This window comes from Mus caroli, unplaced genomic scaffold (genome assembly GCF_978045245.1).
Source record: "Mus caroli unplaced genomic scaffold, Mus_caroli_1 scaffold_2, whole genome shotgun sequence".
Taxonomy (NCBI): domain Eukaryota; kingdom Metazoa; phylum Chordata; class Mammalia; order Rodentia; family Muridae; genus Mus; species Mus caroli.
The window spans coordinates 10,962,455-10,987,899 of record NW_028227257.1 but is presented as its reverse complement, the minus strand read 5'-3'; the positions used below and the strand labels follow the sequence as shown (position 1 = coordinate 10,987,899).

At 52.2% G+C, this 25,445-nt stretch overlaps 1 protein-coding gene across 6 annotated transcripts in view; it reads right to left on the bottom strand.

Moving 5' to 3' along the window:
* Positions 1 to 25,445, bottom strand: part of Nfatc2 (nuclear factor of activated T cells 2) — a 127,551-nt gene that overhangs the window by 71,686 nt on the left and 30,420 nt on the right. For 5 of the 6 annotated variants that reach the window (XM_085832151.1, XM_085832160.1, XM_021180861.3 and 2 more), the window contains exons 2-3: positions 23,731 to 24,766; positions 19,344 to 19,515 (exon numbers count right to left, since the gene is read on the bottom strand). In XM_085832151.1, the coding sequence (XP_085688277.1) occupies positions 19,344 to 19,515; positions 23,731 to 24,766 (1,208 nt within the window). The remainder of the gene's footprint in view (positions 1 to 19,343; positions 19,516 to 23,730; positions 24,767 to 25,445) is intronic. The other variant, XM_021180887.3, reaches the window with a different exon arrangement.

Below are 25,445 nucleotides of genomic sequence, written 5' to 3'. Positions count from 1 at the left end.
GTCAAAAAAGACAGCAATTTGGCAGTGCTGTGAAGGTGGTGAGAGAAAGCCAGGCCCACAGCCCACACGGTCACCAGAAGGCCATATAGGTGGGGATGTTCCCTTCAAACGCGGCCCTCTGGTAGTCTCTTGTGCAGGATCCTGACCTGACACTGAAGGACAAGGTGACAACTGTCTACACATTCCCTGGAGGGGAAACTGAGGGATGAAGAGAGCTTTCAGGAAACCCATGAAAACCAGGCAAGGTGCCCCATGCCCACAAACCCAGCACTCTGGAAAGCCAAAGTGGGAGTTCAAAAGCAACTCAGGCTACACAGCCAAACCTGTTCTCAGCACTTTTACCCTTCAAAAAAACCCCAAAACAAAAAAGAACACCCATACAATTATCTGAACATGCTCCAAGGAGAAAGGCTAATTTCCTGCAGGGAACCCCGTGGCAGCTCTGTATCCCCAGCCCCAATAACACAGCCCCTCCCAACTCCACGTAAACACTTCACCAAAGATGGGACATGGGGGGGGGCAGCATAAGAGCTGGCCTCTCGTGTTTCATTGCATCGAACGCTGGAAGTCTCTTCCCAGACTGCTGGAGTAGCAGAGGGCAGGACTCGTGAAATGCAAGCCAGGTTGAGCCAGCTGGCACCCTACCATGCTAAGGTGAGATGTCCCCATCCTTTGCCCTCTGCCTCCCACCCCCCAAAAAGGCCAGGCAGGTCTCTCTGGAGCTGGACCAAAAATTCTGACTCATTTTTGCCACAGGAGAGAAAGAAAGAAAAAGAAAGAGGTGGACACGATGTGTAACTTTCTGTACTCTATTTTGGGATTTTTAAGATCCAATTTCTTGGGTTGCAAAGGGTGGGTTTTTGGAGGGCTCTGCACAAGGCACAGGTCTCCGGAGCTGGCTAGACAGGCTGAGACGCTTGTCGCAGACCTGGCAAGGCGGGGCCACTGGAAGATCAACAGATCGCATCAGCCTGAAACAAGGAGCTAGTTCTTATAAGGCCTTGTGGCCTGGCATTCATTCACCAGGGATGGAGGCTGGGGGCTGGCCGGTGTGAGTCACCACTCCACTGGAGGCAGCTCGGTTCATTCACTCCTTCCTTCATTCAACAGAGACCAACCAGCACCGAAGGGAAGGGACGGCTGCCCTGTGGGGTGATTCACATGGCGTTTTGGGGTGGAAAGCACTTCAGCCTGCTTAATGCTAAGATTCATGCTCCTGTGTGGCCCACAGCAAAGGGGCTGACAAGTCCCTAACCCCCTAGCCCAAGGTGACAACAAGGTGAGACAGGCAAAGGGTTGCTTTCCACAAGAACCCACTCCTTAGAAATCCGCACAATAGCCGGGTGTGGTGGCGCACGCCTTTAATCCCAGCACTCGGGAGGCAGAGGCAGGCGGATTTCTGAGTTCGAGGCCAGCCTGGTCTACAGAGTGAGTTCCAGGACAGCCAAGGCTACACAGAGAAACCCTGTCTCGAAAAGCCAAAATAAAAAAAAAAAAGAAAAAAAAAAAAAGAAATCCGCACCATCCCTTCCCCGATGCCTTTTGCAACAATGTAGCATCCAAGATCCAGTGTTCTGTGTTGAGGAATACATTGAAGCCATGGCAGCTGGGAACAGTGGATTATCACATCTCTGTTTAGGATCTAGGATTCTCAGCCTCATCATTGGGGACTGATCAACCCCTGTTGTGGTCCCCAGGCCCAAGCTTGGCAGCAGCACACACTTCTTGATACATTAGATGCCAATGAGCCTTCCCCAACTATGATAAACAAAATATCTCAAGATGCTGCCAAATGTCCTCTGGGGCACAAAGTCATCCTAGTGAGGGCTAATACATAAAGATTACGACTCTGTTAGAGCAACAGCCCTGGTCCAATGGCAGGCAGAGACCTTGTGCTAGTCCATGGCCTACCTTCTCCCTGACTTTGATACCCTATTACTGTCCTATCCTGCTGCACGGACCCTGCTGAGAATTGCTCTGCCTCTTTCCATGCCTCCATCCTCAAGAGAGTTTTCACAGCCTCCAGCGGGATCTTCTTAAAGTCAATGAGAGTATATGATTCCCTACTTAAAACTGGCCACATGGCCGTCTGGTGGACAGAGAACCAATTCGAATCCCATGCTCTGCGGAACCTTGCTAGCTCCACCTCTCTCTCCAGCTCTGCCTACCCGTGTTCCTTTCTCATCCCGTCCAAAGCCAGCCATATCCACCTCTCGGCTATTTCTAAAACACCCTTGTTCCCCTGCCTCAGGACTTTTGCACCTACAATGCCTACTATCTGAAAGATGCCTGCCTGGACTGACCCCAATCAGATTTCTTGTAATCATTCAAATACCTCCCCTAAATGAGCACATCCCCAGAGTCCCCAAGAGAAATGTTTTCTAAAATTCTGCAGTGAACATAAATTTCTCCTTGTCATAAGAAAATCTGAAAAGCAACTCAGGCACGTCACTGGTTCTTGAGCGCCAACCTCAAGAGACTCCATCCTTATGCTGTGTCTCCTCAGCCCGGCTCCACCTACAAAGCACAGAGGTAAGAAGTCTTTCCTGTGTGGGATTTATAGATGAAGGAGCCAGGGCTCGACTTTGTTTCTTCCTTGACTAGCACACCATGGTGGCCAGGGAGAGACTGTGCTCACTACAGAGAAAGCAGGGGTTTGGGGACATACTCCTACACAGAGGAGACTCTCAAAGGTCCCAGTGGCTGTCCATCACCAGGGTCTTCCTCTAAGCCTGTCCTTCTACATGTAATACCAAGGCCCTCTCTAGACCCTGAGTCTAAGAAAGGACTTGCAACTGTACCTTCAGTATTACCCAGTGTGCTAGCTGTCACCACCTCTAATTCTGTTTTCCATGTAACAGTGGCAGCTGTGGCCAAGCCAAAAAGGTACAGTGTGGCATTCTTTGCAGCTGAAGGTGGCTGTGTTACTCGATGAAGCCAACAAGATCTTAGCAGACACGGGTGGGTGACTTGTTGAGTGTTCCTAAGCAGAAACTGATGAAGCTGGGGAGAGGAAGCCTTTACACTACCTCCCTTCCACTGCCTGGAATGCAAGTGTGATGGCCACAGCTACAGCAGCTGTTTTGGTCCCATGAGGCGACCATTGACAAATTCCTGGCGACGTCCCAGTCCTTAGCTCTACACACTTGCTATATATTTTGGGGTGTCTACCCAGTTGTTATTTAGGGTTTATGGTTGATGCAGCCAAAACTAAGCCCAGCTAAAAGGTCCATCTCCATGGTGACATGCCCTTCAAGCTAAGGAAGGCTCCCACTTAAAGACACCCAAGGTGCACAGAGAGAGCAGATGCCTGAGTGTTGTCTCTATACAGACCACGGACGCCAGTGCAAGTCTGCCCCACCAGGGGCTTTTAGTTTGATTCTACTTTTGATTTTGAGAGAGGGTCTCACATAGCCCAGGCTGGCCTCAAACTCACTGTGTAGCCAAGGATGACTTTGGACTCCTAATCATCCTGCCACTATCGCCCAAGTGCTATGTCTACAGGTTTATGGAGTACCATGTAGAGATAGTTCATGCAGTGTCAAGAATAGAACCCAGGGCCCCGAGCACGCTAGGCTGGCTAGGTCTTTACCAACTGAGCCACACGCCCACAAAGGGCTTCTTTAAACTGCTGTCTCTAAAAAGCCAGACCTGAGAGTCCCCCAGAAGGACACTGCCATCAACAGCATTGAATGCTCGTGCCCACACCCAGAGCAGGAACCGACCCCCCAACACTGTCTTCTTGCCATCTCACTAGAACTTTCCCCCAAGGGTGGGAAGTGGGGAGAAGGTGGCTGTCTGACCCTTGCCGGTGGGGGTAGGGGGGAGATGAGGGAGCTCACTGGAAATAAAATCCCTGCTTACTTTCTGTCTGGTTTCCGAATTGCTTTTTCCTGGTCCTACGGTGCCAGCGCTGGCAGCTTTGTGATGATTTAAAATTCACGGCAACTAATGTTTGCTGAGCAGCGTCTCGCCAGCAGCAGGGCCGTGCTGGGGAAAATGTGTACAACGGTGGAGGTGGGGTCTATAATTAACCATAATAACAGCAGTGGCTGCCGTGCCGTGTACGGAGGCCTGGTAAAGGCTGCACGCTGTCAACTCCCTGGGTCTTCAGAGCAGTCCCAAAGGGACACTTAATTTATATGAGGAGAGACTGAAGCACAGAGAGGGTGGACATTTCGCTCAAGATCACATAACTAGGAAGACAATGGCCAGATGTGGGCCCAGACAAGCTTAGCTCCATAGCCTGTGCAGTGACTGTTACCTTGACAGCAGGATCAAAGTTCACCCACAAGCAGCCAGGACCTCGATCCGCAAATGTCAGTCAATCTCCGGCCACGACTGTGGTCTTTTACTGGAGTGTTAATGATTTAATCTTTAACATTTCCCCTATCTTTACTTGCAGAAATTATTTAAAAAGAAACCTTCTGCTGCCACTGGGAATAGGACAACCCTGACAAATCAGACATTCACAAAACAGAGGTACCAGGGCCAATGAAATGGCCCAGCAGATACGGAGCTTGCAGCCAAGCCTGAAGACCTGAGTTCAAACCCCAGGACTCACATGGTAGAAGGAGAGAACCACCCCCTAAAAGCTGCCCTCTGACCTCCACACGAGGCATGTGTGCACTCCCACAAGCATATATGCATGTGTGCACAAAATAAGCAAACACATTTTTTTTAAAGCAATGACAAAGGTGTCATTGATTATGATGGGGAAAAAATGCTGACTGACACATTAGCTAACAGCAGCTCTACCCAATTCGTAGAAGGCCAAGTTGTGCAACCATCTGGGAAGGTGATACATTCGAGTGTATCTGGGGTCGTGGAGCTTCACACAGTGGGAGCTGTATGCAGTGGGAGCTTCACACAGTTGGAGCCGCACATGGTGAAAGCTACACACAGTGGGAGGTTCACATAGTGGGAGCTGCACACAGTGGGAGCTTCACACAGTTGGAGCCGCACATGGTAGAAGCTACACACAGTGGGAAGTTCACATAGTGGGAGCTGCACACAGTGGGAGCTGCACATGGCAGAAGCTACACACAGTGGGAGCTTCACAGAGTGGGAGCTGCACATAGCAGGAACTGCACACAGCAATAAGCCACGGTCCTGGAGACCAGCGGATCATCACCAAGAGAGTTAAGAAACCTGCCCAGCTTGCCTCACGCTGGGGTGCTCAGCAAACCAGTGCAAAGAGCTGGACGGCTCTGCCACTGAGCTGTGACTGCAAGAAGAGGGAACACACAGCCACCATGGACTGGGAGGAATGGTAAGAGGGGCTGGAAGAGAAACCTGCCTGACAGGACAGGCTGAGATGTGGAAGAGCTAACCCACTCCCGTGAGACATGTATCCAACTAGGAGTCATTTCCCCACCTGTGGAGCAGGAAGAGGATCAATGCCCTTCCCCACCCCTCCCCACCCCACCCCCAGTAGTAGGGTAGAAGAGCTGAGACAGGAGGATTGCTGCAAGTTCAAGGACAGCCTAACCTGACTGACACACTGTTCAGCACAAGAACAGAAAGGAGGCCACTGTTTACCACATGACCTGGAAGTGTCCCTCATGGTCCCCATGCCCAGGAGCCTGGCTCTCACCCCAGTCACTCAGCCCCCTATGCAGACATGGACCTGTGGTTAGGTCCTCATCCCTGAGCATGGGACGCCTCTGCACAATGAGAGGGTGCATGTGCGTGAGTGAGCCCTGGCGTGTGGCAGGCACCGGAGACACAGTCATCCATCACCCTTCTCGCTGAAATGTGGGAAAACAAACGACAGACCCGGGTTGGCCCCTGCTAACGAGAACCAAACACAAAGCCCAGCGCAGAGCCTTCCTCTCCTGTGTTTCCCTTTTCCCTTTTCCGGTCTGGAACCAGCCACGGGCCAAGATAAGGGGCTGTGGCAGCAGAGGGTTTCAAAGGCACCGCTGGAAGCCAAGGCACCCAGGGCCCAAGGGCCGGGCCAGCCTCGCTCCCTCGCTCGCTCGGAAGAGCTTTAAACTCACTAACACGCAACCCAGGGAGGAAGCGCCTGGCCAGAGGGCAATCAGCTTCCTTAGGAGGCCTGCTTTCAACTGGCTCCAAGTGGCATCCGCACTGTCAGCCGCCTGTCAAGGCCGGGGAGGGCCTTTCATGTCCCCACATCCCCATCCTCCACGGTGCCTCGTGAGCACGGCATAGTAGCATCCGTGCTGGCGATGGCAGCTGGCTCTCTGGCCCCAGTGGGTGTGAACTGCTGGGCCTCTGGTAACCCACACGGTTTCTGTAAAGTCACTGAGCTCCTCTGTCCCCAGCCTTGTCACCAGCCAGAAAGCCTAATGGGAACAGAGCTCCCACGCCACATGCAGATCCCAACTGCAAAACAGGGGCCCGGGCTGCAGGCCCGGGAGATCACGTAGACGCTCGGGCTGTGTGGCACACGAGTCAGAATGGGAAGCATGCGCAGGGTAGCCCAGAATTCAGTGCGCCTGTGTAGACACAGCTTGTGGAACGAATGCCAGCACACAGTAGGTGCACAATGCGTGTCCCCCTTCATCGTCTGCATCATTACTCTCACTCCTTCGGGGCCACGAGTGAGTTTAGAATGAGAGCTGCCTCTGAGGTGTGAACCCGAGATGCTCTCCATCCTGTGATTGATACCCCACTGCCGGAGCATCTCTCCTGGCTGTGCAGAGGCATGGGCACCAGGCCTAATGCCACCACCAACCAGAAGGCTGTCCAGGCTGCTCCTCCATGGGACAGAGTGATGGAAACAGGACAGTTCTGCTTATGCGGGATCCTGTCACCCATGCTGACATCAGCCCCAGGCCCCCACGCAGGAATCTCCCCACTGCCCTGCACAGCAGGAGGTTAGCCTAGAGTGGACCCAAGACACACTGCCTCCAGCTGCTGACACTGTTGGGCCTGAGATTCATAAGGCTAGGAAGCACCAGTCACACATTGGGCTGCGAGTAGATGGGACAACACAGTCACTGCCTTGAGGACTGTGGGGACAGCTAGCAGGGACACCCTCCAAACCATCACCGTCCCTCAGTGTACCCATGAGTCTCGCTGTAGGCTCTGACATTCTGACATAGAAGAAGCCCAAAACTATTGCTGCCTTCACTCCAAGAATGAGCCCCACGCCACACACATCATTTCTACCACAGTCCAGAGAGGCCAAGGCACCCAGCACAGAGGAGCAACAAGCAGTCGGCTGTTCAAGGCAAGTCCAGATGTGGTTGCTGCCGCAGCTCCTTCTGCACACTCAGCCTGGCCATTTTTCTCTTTCCTGGCAGTGGAAATCAACCCCCAGAAGCGCCACCCCCCTCTATTGTTAACTCGTACACTCTACTACCCATGTGACCTCCCTCACCCATTTCTGCTTCAAGTAACCCACAAGCTCCCTATGTGTAGCTGACCCTTGGGAAAGCCTCGTCTGACTACACAAAGGTTGCCGTCCAGCCTGGCCAGAGACGGGAAGACCGTGGAGTGGAGCAAGGATAGCATCACTGTCCTCGGCAGCTTGGCTGGAGTCGGAGGCAGGATAAAGGGTCTCCCGCTAAGAACCATCACTCCAGCCTGGCTCTGACAGGGGATGCAAGCTTCCCAAGCCAGGATCCATAGCCAGGTCCCAAACAAATTGTAGCAACTTCCTCCCTGGCTGCTGTACTTCCCAAGTCATGGCTTTCTACAAACCACGTCCACACCCAGGGTCCAAGGTTGTGCACACAGGTCCAGCCTTTCCTCACCAAGAAAACCAGACAGAAAATCTACCAGAAGGAGATCCAAACAGAAAAGGCACCAGAGGACAAGTCCACAGCCAATGTGGCGCACACATACAGGAGGAATGCTTTGGGGTCACTCAAACTTCTTTTGCTTTGGGTATTTTTGAAATACACCATTACTATGTAGCCCAGACATGCCTCAAACAGACAGCAATCCTCCTGCCTGAGCCTCCCACGTACTAGATCAGAGTTGAGCACACCATCCCAACACAAGATGAGGCTGTAATTCTTTCTTCCCCGCGATTCCTACTGAAAGTCCCCAACCTAGCCCTTGGTCCTTCTTGGTTCCCGCTCATCAGCACCCTAGCATGTTCCCTAGGGACAGTCGCTTCGTCCAGCTTCAACTCATTCTGCCCTCTGCTCACAAAGGAAAAGAGGGGAGTGGAGAGGAGGGGGTACCTCAGAACAGGAAGGGGAGATGAGTTGGGGCAGCCTGCTCACTAGGCACAATGAACAAGCCTGCTCCCTTGTTCAGAGCCAGGCCTGGGACCCCAACCCGAGCCCAGTCCTCAAAGCGTTAGTTCAAAGTTAAAGTTAGCCACACGCAACATCGAAGCCCCAAGGGGAACTCGGAGCTCAAAGACAATGCTCCCTTTGACTGCGAACCGCAGGGGAACACCCACAGCATACTTCTCGATTAAAAAAGGAAAGTGAAAAAGCAGCTTTTTCTTCCGTCTTCTTCGTCTTATAAAACTAACTTGTGCTTAGCCCATGAAGTCACAGCTCCTGTTAGCCTCAGGCTGGCCCAAGGCACACTGGCCACAGAGACAAGGGCCCTGCGAAGCCTGGCTGTGGCCCGGTGAACTGACATGCCCCCCATGAATCATTGCAGCTTCCTTCCTCCGCTTCCTTCAGCACAGGAAAGCCACCGAGGGCCAGCCTGCCTCACACGCCTAGCGCCCAACACCCAGGGTATGGTGCATCTGAGAGGCTGAGGCAAACAAGGGCTTCCCGGGGCCGCCTAAGAGACAAGCAGGACCCTTGGATTGTGCTTCACATAGCCGATTAAATTCCTATGGTGTGACAAGTTGTTGGATGAAGGGTGTATGGGGGCAGATTGTAAAGTGACACACAGCAAAGACAAGACGCAGAGGGTGATGGGGGGTGGGGGGAGCAGCTGGCAGGAGGCAGATGAAGCAGCCACTGGATGGCACAGACAAGGAGCGGGGCACACGTCTCTGTCTCCTCATCCAATGCCTGCTGGTTGGGTAGTAAATCTGAAGATGCACAGTAGCTGAGCAAAGGCTGAGGGACTGGGTCCCTCCCTCATCTGCACACGCTATCCTGCACCTCTCAAGTAATTACATTGCATGGTTACTATAGCCTGTCTCCACCTTTGCGCCAACGTTAGTATCCAGGAGGCACGTGTCAGAGCACTGTTTGTTTTAGCAATTCACTGAGGGCTGATGGGAACTTGGCTTTTCTAGTGTCTTATTAAAAAAAAAAAAATCTTGGAAGTGTCACAGCAAAATTCACATGGAAACCAAAACTCCTAAGTCAGCAAGCAGTGTCCTCAGAGCCTTCAAGGTGACCACACTAATTATCCCTCCCCACACTCCAGTTCTACCTAATGTCATCTCTAGCACCTCGGCAGGAAGTCGTCAGGCTGCATCTTTACAACCCCCTGTGGCCCCTCCCTCTCTCTCTCTTTCTCTCTCTCTCTCTCTCTCTCTCTCTTTACCCCCTGACAGGCTGTAGATTGCACATCTCCTTCCATCAGAGGTTACAGTCTGTCTAGTCAATCCATCATTCCCATCTCCTGTTCTACAGAGGACAAGATCAGACATCCTTCAGACTCTGAAGGCCGCGCTGTCTCTGTCAATAATACCTAACCCATGCCATAACAATAGCAAAGCCACAATGGATGTCATTTAAGTGAGGGGACGTCACTGTATGCTAATATAACTTTATCTGGAAAGGCAAATGAGGGACCACACACTTGGCTACATGATTTGAAGACCTCTCCCTGAGAAGGACACGTCTCAGGAGCTAACATGCACATGGTCACTTGGTGCCATAGGCTCTCTCTGTCTCTCAAGAAGCCCACACTTCTACCACATTCTCAGGGTATGCCTGAGCCACACCCATTGTGGGCTTAAGGAGTATCTAGCACAGGGCTGGGGACATGTGTCCAGGACTTAACACTCACTAGGTAGCAGAAGCTGCCGAGAAAACAATCCTTGCCCTGCACAATGGCCTCAATGGTACACTGCACCCACAGACCGCACGCCAGCAACCCTGGATCCCTGGACCACTTTCTGATGGACCAAGGAGAGGTGCAGAAGCATGGCTTAGTTGACAGGGCTCCACTTGGGAACAGGCAGAGGTGAGGTTCCCTGAATGCTCCTGATGCAGGCTCCCGATGTGACCTTCGTCAGATGACATGACAGCTTTCCCGTGACAATCAAATGGGAATATGGGTTGCCAGCAGAGGCCCGGGAGTCCAGGGGAAGCCTCTGGGATTCCTGCTAAGTCTGTTAGACACCCCAATGCTGTCTCTGTTGATGATGGCGAGGACTAAGGACTCAACCTCAGGGCAGGGGATGTTCTAGACGGTGGCAGCCAAGGCCTCTAGCAGAGGAGGCAGCCACTGCAGTTGCAGGGGAGGCTCCGTCCCATGCAGCACCTCGGTGCTTGGATTCTCACCATGGCTGTGCAGTTCCTCCCCACTCCCACCCCCTGAGGAACCAGCGTGGCCTCTGCTCACTCCTGTGGGAAGCTAAGCTCACTTTCTCCAAACTAACTGTTAGGGAAACTGAGGCCACAAGAGGCCAAGTTCTTCTCATCACACCATAGAGGGCTGGGATATAGGCAAGCCCCTCTCGTGTTGAGTCACAGGTCTATGGTTACTGTTTGAACCTGGGATAGCCTGTATCTAGTAGTATCCACTGGGGAGGTGGGTACTTCAGAGCCAAGCACAAGCTGTGTAGACTCCTGTGTTCTTTCCAGGCCTAGACACCCAGGGAGCACCCCGGCCACCCACACCCAGGAGCCTGCATGGCCCCAAGACTCGGTATTGTCCCACTGTGTTTTTGTCAACTTGGTGTTGACATCCCTGGGAAGCCTCAGATTAGCCTCTGGGCATGCTTGCCTGGGGGACATTTTCTTGATGGATGATGGATGTGGGAGGGGCCAGCTCTCTGTGTGAACTTCGCAGCTTCACCCCTGTGAAGGTGGCCCTGAGTTATAGCTGAGCAAACCGTGGGGAGCAAGCCAGTAAGCAGTGTTGCTTCATAGCCTCTGCATCAGTGCCTGCCTCCAAATCCCTGCCCCCAGTCCCTTCAACAGGAACAGTCACCTCTGAAATGAGATCATCCTCTGACACTCCAAGCCAGTTCCAGCTGGTGTTTTTATCACAGCAGAATAAACCTACCCAAGACACCCAACCTACACTCGAGAGCAGCCTCTGGCCAGGCCATCAACACTGGCAGAGCAGGAAGCAACATCGGGGAGACAGCAGCCTCCACAGCCTGAGCCCCAACAACCAGGCAAGGACAGATTATGACTGGAATAGACTAGTTCCTTTACTGAATTTTTTTCAGATCAATTGAATCCCTTGGAGCCACGTGGAAAAGTACCACTGTAGCTTTACAGATTTCGATTTCTTTGCAGGCTAAGAAGTTAGGCTCCTGGGCTTCCGCACTAGACCACTTGAGGACCAGCATGTGGCCCACCCACTTCCTCCGTGACCTTAGACATATTACCTAACCTCTCTGCGCTATCAAGTCCTGCCTAGAAATACTAAGATACTCGTCTTCACAGGGGAAGGTCTATGAGCAATGCCCAGCCTCACTGGTCAAACGCCATCCCCTCCCCTCCCCCGTGGTATCATCAAATACCTCAAGAAAGCTGGGGCAAAGCAGAAAGCTAAGCTCAGGAAGGCATGCGTAAACACGGGCATCTGGGAAAGAGATGCCAGCAGCCTCTGCCAGTAAGGATGGGCGCCCTGCGATCCTTCATGTTTTCCTGTGTACCTGAGGGCTGAGGAAAGAGCCCAGTGACATCACTGCTAATCACACCAGAGGCCCTGGGTTCAAGCTCCAAACCAACAAAGCAGGGGGACAAGGAACATGCACACCTATGTGCATGGTCACGTAGAAAACATTCATGTGCGTGCACACGTGTCTACAAATATAGAGGAATCACAGGTTTACAGGTATGTGCACCCATATGCGTGGTTACATACGAAACATACCAGTTGCTGCATGTGTGTTTACACTCATGTGGTCATGCTCACAGTCTCTTCTAACTCTACACACTGGCTGGCGGACAACCTAAAGCCAAAGTGCCCACAGGCAAGATTCAACTCTAAACTCAGGCTCCCCGGTGGAGGAGGCATGGCCCCCTGGCCTCCTGGGGTTGAGTTCCCATCTGAGGCCTGGGACGGTGACAGCAGTGTCACGACACCATTTGGGAACAAGAATAGCAGAGGTCCCACAGAGCTTAAGCTGAGCACAGGACCAGCGCTGGTCTCACGTGAATCTGTGTTACCATGGCATCCCGGCGCAGGGTAGGGAGGGAACCCTAAACCACCTTGTGGGAGCCAGCACTAGTAGCTTTATCCGCCGAGGATGCCACAGAGGGAAACTGAGGAACACCTCAAGTGTCTACATGTTCCTGTACTATGCCATGTTCACTCAGTTAATCTCTGCAGGGACCCCGTGAGGACAGCATCGGTGTCACCCCAAGGAGACCATTGTCAACAGAGAGGGCACAGACTCCTGGGAGCTCCCACATCCTCACCTATAAACAGAGCCAGTGACAGCTTCTGGGCAGGGCGCTTGCCAGCAAGAATAAGGCCTTGCCCCAGCGTGCTATTCCAGATAAGATGCTCCACGGGGAAGTCCCTCTAAGCTCTACTGATTTCTTTAGTACCATAGAAGAGATAGCAATTCTGTCCAAGCCAATACACAGACAAAAGCCCACTGGGGTCCACCAGGGGCTCAAGCAGACCATCACTGACATTCGTGACTGTCCCAGAACCCCTGAGGAGCCATCACTTCTACTGACCCACCCAACCTCACTGTCTAGTTCATAAGAGTTGTTGACAGAGCTGACGCCACCCAAGTCAGCTTGGAAACTCATTCATGGTGCCATTAGAAAATGCTGCCTGTTCAGCCCGGGCCTCAGCCACATACCCACTAAACCCACAGAGAGCATCTGAAGGCTCACAAAGGCCAGCTGAGGACAAGAGAGAGAGATTTGCAGATAGGGTTACCATTCTCTCTCTCTCTCTCTCTCTCTCTCTCTCGTGTGTGTGTGTGTGTGTGTGTGTGTGTGTGTGTGTGTTCTGTGCACCTGAGTGTATGGCTGTACAGTCTCGTGTGTATGAACGCAAAGGCCACAGCAGGGTACCAGGGCTTTTCCTCCATCACTCCTACACTTGCTGTCCTGAGAGAACCTCTTACTGAAGTGGAAGCTCACCATTTTGGCTGGGCTGGGCTGGCCAGCAAGCTCTCAGGATTCGTCTGTCCCTGTTCGCCAAGCTGAGGCTATAGGCAGACACAGCTATCCCCAGTGTTTTACAGGGGTGCTCCGGATATGAACTCAGGTCTTTGTGTCTCTAGACAAATGGTCTCTCTTGCCACTGAGCCATCTCTCTAGCCAACAGTCACTCTCTTTGAAGGACTACTTAGCTAGAAGTTCCTTTCCCAAGGCTCTCCAGGGGGGTCTCACGTGGGGGAGACAGAGACAGAGGCAGAGGGCAGAGCCTGACACATCTTCTGGTACACAGCCAGAAGGACACCCCTGATAGCTGCGGCAAGAGAACCTTCTAGAAATCTGCCCCAACTCACTCATGCCAGCCCCCACATTGAAGGTCCCATGGGTAACTGGATGCCACCCATGTTTCTCTTCTGTGCCTAGGTCATTTCAGAGCCATCTGGGAGTGGCAGACACCACATGGTAAGGAGATCGGCAAAACCAGTGCCAGAGCTCTAGGCTTCCCTTCCCTTCCCTTCCCAGAGCATCTTGCTACAGCGATGAACTGGGACTGAGCCTCCTAATCCTGGCGAGTGTGGAATCTGATCGTGTATGCAACCAGAACCAGCCAGACGCAGAGGGCCAGCAGCACACGGAAGGGCCCAGCTACGTCCATTGCTCTGTCTCACTGAATCTGAGGCTCATAGATTCCACTAGTCAGCCAGCCTCAGGGACCCTCCAGCCTCATGCTTATGGCACTGAGAACCAAAGGGCCTCCCATCTTCCAGGCAAGTCCTTTAACACTGAGCTGCACCCCAGTCCCACATCCTGATAGCTCTTGACAAGAAAAAAACAAGTCTAAAAGGTGAAGCAATGCCCCCCGCAAGCTATCCCTACTACCCCAGAGACAGCAAGAGCCAGCACCCCTCACCCCACACACCCTGTCCCCTTTCTTCTCCCAGGTAACAGCACAGCCCTAGGCTTCTGCTCCCTCACGCCCATGTCTAGCCATCACCACAGCCTGGGTGAGTGCAGGCAAGTTGCTTCAGAGCTGTGCCCCAGTTTTGCTGTCTGTAAAATGAGCATAGTAATCCTACCACCTATGCCCCAGGGTGTCACCACAGACTAAATAGGTCACTGAGGAAAGCTCACAGCAAATGTCACTCTTAGGCTGACACCCGTATTCAGCAGCAGCCTGAGAACTTGCCTGCTCTCTCCCTCTGGGAAACAATGCGTTCTCCTGCATGCTGGAAGCCTCTACGCTCTGCCTAGACCTGAAGGAACCGGGACACTCTCTCTGCTGAGAGAGGCTCGAGACACAGCCCTGCCCCCCTGGGTGTTTTTAGGGGGAGGAGCTGAGTCCACACACAAGGTGGTCCCACCACCTTAGTGTCTCACCTGAGATGTCATCCTGGGGCCACCACAACCACAGCAGCCCCCAGGCAGGTCACACAGTCACAGGCGGCTAACAGATAGATGCCCTAAGCTTGGGCTGTGCGCTCAGTAATTTTTATCAAACTCCTAATGCCATAAAGGCCCGGGCTCAGAGGAGAGGAGAGAGGGTAGGACCTGGGGCAGCTTCTCCTAACAGGGACTCCGCATTCCCACGCCGCTCCACCCTACTTTCTCCATCTTTATCTTCTGATAAACCGGCTGGGTCGAGTCGTGCTTCCCACATACACGGAAAACAAAGGAGCCTGCGTGGGACAGATTGGATGCTGTCACCTTCCTCGGTCATCCGAGAGCCAAACACAAGGACCGCAGCTACACTTAGCCCAACCAGAAGAACACGCCACCGGGTGCATGTGGAGGTCACAGGACAGCTTTTAGAAGTCACTCCTCAGCCGGGCATGGTGGTGCACGCCTTTAATCCTAGCACTCGGGAGGAAGAGGCAGGTGGATTTCTGAGTTCGAGGCCAGCCTGGTCTAAAGAGTGAGTTCCAGGACAGCCAGGGCTATACAGAGAAACCCTGTCTCGAAAAAACCAAAAAAAAAAAAAAAAAAAAAAAAAAAAAAAAAAAAAAAGAAGTCACTCCTCTCCTTCCTACACGTGGGTCTAAGGGGTGGAAGTCAGGTTATCAAGCTCAGTAGCTCAGAAGCACGCATCTGCAGAGCCATCTTACCAGCCCTGACTTTTCCTTTTATTGGGTTTGATATTGAGTCATCTCTGTTGGGACAGAGACTAAGGGACTTATGAACAGATCCCCACCCCAGCCACCACAGGACACACACACCTCCCCCTCGCTCCCCACTCCCCACCCCAGACTCCTCTTCTGAAGTCTGAGCCGGGGGAGCCTATCCCCTACCATCTCCCACCCAGCTGAGCTGCCTTACTCCCCAACCCCACACACCCAGGGCCCCCAGGAGCCTCCACAGATGTCAGCACACCAGTTCTACCCCTAACAAATGACCATCAGGAAGACCCACTTCCTATCACACGTCTAAAACGGAAACGGGAAGTCCGGAGTTCACAAACGTATCGGAGAAGACCACACACTCGGGCTGCTCCTTAACCTCACCAGGAAAGGGAACTCGGCTGGCTTTTCTCCCTTCAGCACAGCCTCAGAACGAGTGACCGGCTGAAATCCAAGAGATGATCCTGGAGGCCTCTAGCAGCCTGAAAGCTTGCTGGCTTCCCCAGCCTCCCAGACAGGAGGAACCACCTGACCAGGTGCTTAGGAGCCGCTCCTGGCTCACAAAGCCGAGACCTGCTGCCCGAGATGAGGGGACAGCCAGGGCCATACCTCTGTGACAAAATCCTGAGAGAGCCCCCATGCTTCCTCCAGAACTAATGAATCTAGATCCTACAGGCAGCTGAGATTTCAGATGCGCACGGCCACACCCCCTTTAGGATGTAGCCCAGAGCTACGTGCACACAAGGTGAGCCATCGACCAAAGCAGCCACATCCCAGCCACAGAGATTCCCATTATAATCTGCTTCCTATGCTAAAATTTTTCCACCTAGTGTCTTTTGAAGAAAATGAACAGCCCCCGAGACTTCCCTTTGGGAAGCAACAGGCTAGAAGAGGGATGTGAAGGTTGGGTGCAAAGCAAGAGTCTTCCCGTGAACTCAACACCCAGCGACTCCCTTTCTGGAACTTTCCATGGCCCAGCCCTAGAGGAATGGTGTAAAGGCCCCACTGAGAGCTGGAGTTCCTCTGTCTCTCTCCTGATCTCTGCCACTGTCACATCTACTCCTGTTTCTGAGGCCAAGCTGCGCCCAGCTTCTCACGCAGTTTCCCCGCCACCCTGCCACAGGCCTCGGCACACAGTGCTGACCTTCTGGTCAGAGTCCGTCAGAATCCTCAGGGGGACCAGGACTTGGGCTCCAATGAGCTGGCAAGAGGGTCAGAGCCAGGACAGTAGGTGACGTTGTAAAGAGAGAAAAGGCAGGAGGTCTGGACACCAGATTTCTCTGTGAGAAGGAAGCCAGGCTGAGCTGTCCACGGGCGACGAGCAAGGTCCCCGAAGCAACTGTTACTGTCATGAAACAGCAATGACCTTGAGCAAGTTTTGAGACCTTACCCTGATAAAAATGGAACGGGTCTCGCATGTGGTGAGCACTTCCAAAACGCTCATCATCATGCTAATCTGGCTGTCAGCTTCCTATCATACTAAGAACTCCGAACCTTGCCTGGTCCACAGCAGGCATCCAAGAACTAAGCACTAAGGGACCAGTGTGTGAAACAGCGCATGCTCCAAGATGCACAGAGCCCTTCGAAGGAGTCTCCCGGTGTCCTTCCTCTTGCTCCACACACACAGCCAGAGCCTGAGTTCTGTGTCCTCCTCATCAGCTACTCTGGCAACCCCGGTCCTCCACCCCTCCCCAACCCTCACATTCCAGTTACACCAGCCTCTTTCTGCTCCTCCTCTCAACCGCTCTTCCTCCCAGGACCCTGGGTGCAAGCTGCTTCCTACCCCCACTCCAGTGTCCCGTGTCCTCAGCCCCAGTCCCTTCCTCAAAGAACTCCACTGACCTCTGTCCCAGCCACACCCACGCCTCTGTTCCACAGGCCCAAAGCCCCAGGAACTTTTCCTTCCTATCTCTTGACATGGTTAATCCATCTACCACCCTCCAGACCCATCGCTGTCTCCCCATCACAAAAGAAGCAGGACTTCTTCCCGACTCTCCCTGGATATGGATACAGAGCCAATCCCAGCAGATGGCACAGATGTAGGGCAAGCCGCACCAATTAATCCACAGCTGGATAGACCAGGCAAAGCCATTCCCAGGCCCTTGCTTTCTGTCAGGCATTCTGGAATTACTCGGTCCTTCCTCTGCAATGCCCAGAAGCTGCCTCTGACACCCCCTTTTTCCTCATCTACCTTTAGAGGGCTTCTCTATCAGGACTCAGTCTCCCAGCAACCTGCAGGCCAGGGTCCCCCTCCTCAAGCGACTAAGCCTTGCCAATCATAACAGACTTTTTTCTTTTTACAAAAAGTTGTCTTTAAGGGATGGTAAAATAGCTGGTGGCTAAGCAGCCTCCCTGTCACAGAGACTCAAAACGACTAAAAGCCACAAAGCCACCGACAGTTGTCAATGACAGCACACAATGAACTGTGGTCCCGAGGGCAGGGATGCCCACAAGGCAGGTCAGTGTGTGTTTGCTTCCCTTCCAGGCCTGGAGCTAAAGATCCAACAGCGTGGAGCCCCTCTGAGCCAATAGGATAGACTTCAGTCTCTCTGGCTGCTGCAGCTGGAATCCATGGGAGTGACATCAGAGAGAAGGCAGTTTATTCAAGCCTTGGCCAAGGGCCGTGAAAACACAGAGGGCAGCCATGATGGGGACAGCAGGGAACTTAGGCTGCAAGCAGGGTGAAACTGACACCCTCCAGTTCACCGGGATGGCGTTGACCTACCAATCATCCAGAAGTGAGGTCTTGGAATCGGGGTGCCATCATTCAGTACTTCCCTACCTCCATTAGAACCCCAAAACCAGTGCTCACAGAGATCCGCCAGATCAGACTGCCCAGGGTGCGCTCCAGGCTGTGAGAAGCAACTGAGGCTTCCCACAGACGCCCCCTAACCAACCCATCAACTGGCACATGCTCAACATGGCGGCCAGTACTTTGGCTGACCGCCATTAGTGGATGACAAAAAAGTCCCGCGTACACTGCCCTGGATGTCAGCCCTACATCACTGCAGAAGCAACCACCACAAGACACTTAAGAAATGGGTAGGTGAGGCTCAGGCTCTGGGAAAGGAACCTGGTTCCGGGGCTGCCAGGTCGGAGAGCAGGCTGTGCCAGCATTTTCCATCTTCCCCCTTCTCCTTGGCATATATTAATTGTACAGGACAATGGGCTTCATTATGGCTTTGTTATCCCCATGTAGCAAATGCTTTGATCACAGTCAGGGGTCCTGAACTAGGGGAACACACACAGTGCACTTGGGGGGGGGCGATTTTAGGGCTTGGACGTTGTTTGTCTTCTGGCCTCTACTCCTGTTTTATAATTTCTAAGGAAACTTCTTTTTCTTTTCTTTTTTTTGGGGGGATGTGGGATAGGGTAGTGGTGGTGGTGGTGGATATAGCATCTCTCTATGTGCCTTGGCTGGCCTGGAACTCACAATCCCCTTCAAAGCTGCTTATAAATGTAATGTCCAGGTCCCTACCATATCTTAGCACCACTGTAAGATACAAAGAAACAGTTACAATGTATACAAGAATCCGGTTAATCGAGCTGTGTGGGTTTACATAGCCAGAGCTTAGACACCTGTCCATACTTCCTACCTATCCAGATTAAACAATTTGCAGAATGTTTCAACTATTTTGGAGGAGGGGGGAAAAATCACACTTCTCTACTTACTTCTACCAATCTCAGGTTTACTCACAAGCAGCAGACCTATAAAGGACAATGATTAGGAAAAGGCAAGCAGAAAGGCTCACAGCTCTAACAGCTCTGCCAAATTCTAGCAATCTCTCCATCACAGAGAAAACGCAGGACTGTCTTCCACATGAACATCACGTTTCCTCACCCTGCCCTGGAGACTTCCCCCCAGAATGCAGCTCTGCAACAAGCTCCTGACTCTTATCTCAGGCTTCTCTCTCTCCGAGGAGTAAAAAGCCGAGGTGTTGTCAGACTCACAAACAGCAGCAAGGAGAGTGAATCTCCTGGTAGCCATCATAGGGTACAGAAGGAAGAGAATTTGAGTCCATACCTGCACCACAGGGTGTCCTCCTGTTGGGGCTTTGACAGCGCCACGGCTGCCCTCCGTCTCATAGTGGGCCCGGTGATGGGGCTTGGGTTGGACCTCAATCCGCAGCTCATAGGAACCCGACTGATTGGAGAGTGGCCACTCGAGTGGTGGGAGGGATGCAGTCACAGGGATGCTGTGGGAAGAGAAGGCCTGGTCATGAGGACATAAAACCACATCAGACTGTCTTTACACTAAATGTAAATGGCCCCTTTTCTGAAAACTGTACCCAGGGGTAAAAGAATGAAATGCTTAGCGATGAGGGAGCACAAACTGCCCAGACATGGTAAGGGAGCTCTTCCCAAGGCAGAGGACCTCCCTTTGCTCTCATCTTCATCCTGATGAAGACAGTGTAGCTGCTCATGGGGGATGAAGCTGATTCACTATGTGTTGGTTCCTCCATGTTTCCAGTGGCTGTGGTGGCTTCTCCTCTAAAAAATTGTGAAGAACCCAACCTTGACCTCTCAAAGCATCCCCTGCCAGAACATTTCCTTTTCCACAGGGTAGAGGTGAGTGCAGGAAAGCTTCAGTGACAGCTGGGATATGTCACTACCTCTCTGGGTACGTAAGTTCTTCACCTCTCCTACAGTCAGACAGCCAAGAGGCCAGGGGATAACTGAGCGGCTCTCTCTGTCTGATTGTCTTGATTAGCAGTGCGTTCGGGAGTGAGCTCAGGTCCACTCATGATCACTAACTGAAGGTCCACTAAGTGATGGGTCCTAGAAGTACGGGGGGAGAGGGGAGTCTAGCTCAGGTATGGATGAACCAAACATGAGAGGTGTGGAGGAAGATCAACACCATGACAGTGACTAGAGTTCTATACCCAAGGGCAAGTCCCTGCTCCAACGCTTACTCTCCTACGATTCTAAGCAGATGCCTGCAACTCTCTAGGTCCAGTTCCCTCAACTGTGAAGTGGGCATAGTGAAGTCCTCTGAGGAGCGTATCATCAAGGTAATCAATAACTATTAGCACTAATGGTTTTCCTTGGAAGACACACACACACACACACATATAGGAACACACACATATACCACAGACATACAGACCCACAACATGTACATGTGCACACATATACACATACCACTCACATACATATATACACATGCATGCACACACACACACCACATACATGTACCAGGACACACATACACATGGGACATACATATACCCATACCACATACATTCTTAGGCATACAGGTACATACACATACATAGACACCCATATCACATACATGTGCAAAGACATATACATATAACACAGAAACATATACATACATGTACATGCACTCATACATCCCACACATACATGTACATGGATATATACATACACATACCACACACATACATATATATACACATACCACATGTACATGGCACAAATATACACACACCACACATACATATACAACACATGTACATGTGCATACACATGTACAAAGATGTATACATACACACCACACACATACACACATTCAGGCACACATACATATACACATATACACATATCTGTGCACATACTACAGATATACTACACTACAGAATACATGAATATATACATACCTGCATGCCACACACACACTCACACACACACACACACACACATACACACACACACACACTCATACACACACACACCACACACACATACACACATCACACATTCATGCACACATACATATACACATATCTGTGCACATACATACACTATAGCATGCATGAATATATACAACATACCTGCATACCACACACACACACTCATATACACACACACTCATACACACACACACACACTCATACACACACACACACCACACACACACAGATCATTTTCTATGGACTCTTTGACTTGGCTGTGGTGTCAGATGCAGAGAGCAAACTTTGAGGGAAGGTTTTGCGTTTCAGCATGTAGAGTTCAACGTTAGAGTCTGAACACTTCCCTGAGCGTACAACATGGGTTAGAGTTAAATCACTATAGAGTTAGCCAAGGTCATGAAAGACTCCCCAGGACCTTCCTTTTGTGCCTCAGAAAACATAAAACGTGACCTAAGATCACAGGGTGAGACACAGGCTAAACTCCACCTCTAGTCCCTTGACTCTAAATCTAGGACACACACTCATCTCTGTACTAATTTTGCCTAACTAATTTATTCTTAAATGGGTCTGAGAACAATCTCACCATGGAATGACTTAGAGCCTGACATTGGTAGATGAAATAGAAGGATGGATGGATGGATAAATGAATGGGTGGGTGTATAGATCAGATATGGATCAGATATGGATAAGATAGGTAGGTAGATGAATGGATGAATAGGTGGGTGGGCAGATATGCAATTTATTTCATATATTTTTATATTCAAAGGTTCTCTGAGGTGGCACACGCATGAGTTCCCATGGTTTTCGCATATGGCTGAGACCATCCATACTCAAGCATTTCCCCATTCCGTGCAGCCATGAGGTGCTGACAAGCTCAGCCAGGCTGTGCCAACTTAACTCCACGCCGTGTTTTATCGGGTGAGCATGTTCCCATCTGCTAAAGAAGCACTGTGTGGGCCACTCAGAGTGACGGTGACCATCGGGGCCTCCCATGCTTCATCTGACAGGTAGGGCAGAGAAGAGAGGCAGCATAGGTCTCCCTCACTCAGCTTTCTCCTCAGCATCCAAATGAGGATTTTTTTTAAATGCCAAATAACCAACCCAGGTTCACACGAGGGAGAGGCAGGATGCCACACAGGGTCCTGCGGGCATATGGCAGGGCCCTTGGACACTGTCAATGTCACTGTTGTCCCTCCACCATGAGCTCAATCTCCTGGCATAAGGCCTGTCGGCTAAGAAGTCCTTCCTAAAGGGCCCCTGGGGAAGCAAGCTCCAGAGAGAGTCCATCCCAACTGTCAGCTTGAGCTCTGGAATCACCTAGGAGACAGGCCACTAGGTGTGCCCGGATGATCTTGATGCGATTAATTAAGGTGGGAATAGTCACCCACTGTGAGAGGCGCCATCCCCTAGGCTGGGATCCTGGACTGCATAAAAAGTCCCCTGCTCCCTGGCTGTCGATGTGACCTCCTGCCTCTGATCTTCCCGCCATGGTGGACTGACTGTACATTGGCTCTGTAAGCCAGAATAGAGTCTTGCCTCTTTACTTGTATCTGCCGGGGTGTTTTAGTGCAGCAGCAGGGAAGGGAACTAAGACACTCTGTGAGCACACAACAGAGCTAGCCCACTCCTGAGCTCTTACTTTGTATAGGCTCTAAGCCAGGACTCTGGCATGTGTCCTTTTACCTAGCTCGTGATGAAAAAACAGTCAGCAAGAGGCAGGTACATTATTCTCATCTCACAAGAAAGGAACAAAGAGGGCTGGCGAGATGGCTCAGTGGTTAAGAGAGCCGACTGCTCTTCCAAAAGTCCCAAGTTCAAATCCCAGCAACCACATGGTGGCTCACAACCATCCATAATGAAATCTGATGCCCTCTTCTGGAGTGTCTGAGGACAGCTACAGTGTACTTACATATAATAAATAAATAAATCTTTAAAAAAAAAAAAAAAAGAAAGAAAAGAAAAAGAAAGGAACAAAGACCCAAAAACATGTGTTCCCACAAGTGCAGGAGAGCCCTGATTGATTAGTGATGTCTGCCCTGGGAACAGTCCCATAAATATGCTCAATGAGAGAAGCATAGTTGTTTACCAGTGTCTGTCTCAGGCCCTCTCAGGAGGGCGGCACAATGCCCATGTTCACAGGCAATGAATGGCAGAGCCAGGACACACAGTCAGTCCTCACCCAGCCCAAAGCCGCCAGCCTGTGAGCCTCACCCATTGCTTTGGCCTGTCTGGTTCTTACACTCTGTGAGGATTGAGCTGGGCAACTTGTTGTTATTTGGGCTTCCTTGTCACCAAGCACAGCCCAAAGGCAGGCGACAGATGCCCTCACACATAGTTCCTCTCAGAACGAGGAAGCAGGGGTTACATACTGAGGTTTGCTCCAAAGGGGCAGGCTTGACTGGCCTGTTTGGCCAGCTCTCAGCTATCTGCTCCTGTTTAAAAAAAAAAAAAAAAAATCCAGCACATAGTAGGGACTTTGTAAGTACTTGCTGGGTGACAGAATAAATGATGTGCCCCAGGGGACAGCCACCATGCATAGTGTACAATAATAACATCCTCACAATCACCTGCTGTATCAGAGATACCCAGAGTACCCATTATACAGATGAGGAAACTAAGGCTTGGGGGAAGTGAACATCCTTCCCAGATGCTCATAGCCAGTAAGTGTCATCTATGTGACCAAGTTCCATGTAAACAACATTAAACCAGCTCTTAGGGCACACTCGGGCACCGACAGCTCTCAAAGCCCCCACTCACCTGCAGATGGGAATGGCCGGCACCAACTGCTTGGGCCAGGTGGGTGGTACCAGCAGGATGGACTCTGGAGCGGAATTCCTCCTCTCCTCCTGCTCACATGGCCCCAGGAACTCCACAGTAGGGTAGATGTGGCGGGCCAGGCCAGCCTTGGAGGGAGCGGTGGACACAGGCGTCGGGTCAGGACTGGTCTTCCATATCTTGGAGGGGATCCCGCAGGGCGAGTCGGTGGCCAGGGTGTTGAGGGCATCCATGAGAACAGCGGAGCCGGCCGTGGGGGGGTACCCAGCGGGGATGCCGTCGTCCTGCGGTGCCACGTGAGGCGAGGGCTGTGGCGAGGGGCTCCGGGAGCGCTGGGGTGAGGCTGCGGGCAGAGGGGCAACCAAGGCCTCTGCGCACGAATGCCTCCGCTTGGCACCGGGTGAGGAGGAGCGGGATGCCGGACGGGGCACGGGCGAGTGTCGGCCCAGGCAGCTGTCCTCGGCGAGGCTGGTTCGAGGTGACATTATTGGAGAGGTTCTGGGGGAATAATGAGCAGGGATGTTTTGAAACTGGGGACACAGGTCGTCGGGCCCGGCGTTATTGGGTGAGACGCAGGGCGAGGTGTAGGGGGAGAAGGTGTCAGAAATGAAGCTGGCAGAGGAGCCGCTGCTAGCGGGGCTCAAGCAAAGCGGCTCGCGGTAGCCCTCGTAGCCGGGCACGGGCAGTGTGAACCTCGGGCTGGCAGCCACGCCGGCCAGGGCCAGGGCCGGCTGCTCGGGGGACAGGCCGGCGTCTCTCCCACGGAGGGCCCCCCCTGCCTGCATCAGTTCGTGGGATGGAGTGATCTCGATCCGAGGGCTCGGGCCCGAAGCCCCTGCTGGCTTGACTGGGCTCAGAAAGTTCTGGAACCCTATACTATCCGGCTCTCCGAACCGGCCAGGGGGCTCGCCAGAGAGACTGGCGAGGGGGTTGCATGGCTTGAGGCCATAGTCCAGGACATCATCCGGGTATGCGAGTCCCGAGGGTGAGCTGATGGCCTTATGTGCGATCGGTTCTTCTGGAAAGAGAAGGGGGGAGGGGGTCTTTAAGCCTCTAAGACAGAACTGGGGTGCGGAGTCACAGTCATGGGTGGGCGGGGTCTCCTGCCACGGGTTGGTTTTAATACCCCACTATGCCAAACCCTGAGGTTGCCACAAGTGAAGCCACTTGATCCCAAATTCCCTCAAGAGAGTCCGGAACGACAGGCGTCGGCTACGCGAGCCCTGTAGCAAGCTGAAGTATGGAAGATAAACTGGCCCCAAGAGTCTCCAAGCTGAGGGCTAAAATCACCTCTTGGAAAGGAACTTTAGGGGTTGGAGAGATGGTTCGATCCAGCAACTGCCTGCCACATGAACATGAGAACCCAAGTTTGATCCCCAGAGCCTACGTAAACGTCAAAAGGGAGGCGGAGACAGGGATCCCCAGAGCTCATTGGCCAAATATCGTAGCCAAATCAGCTACAGGTTCAGGGAGAATCCCTGTCATAAAAAAACAAGGCGGTGAGCATTTGAGGGAGACACCTGATATCAACCTCTGGTCTCCATATGCACGCATAGATACCCACAGGCACAGCCATATACACGTGCCTGCATCAGCATGCCTGTGCACACAGGCACAGAGAAAAGATGTTGAAGTGGATTTGATATCTCCCATAGCTCACGGGACCACAGACCCCCAGCAGAACGAAGGGTATCTTA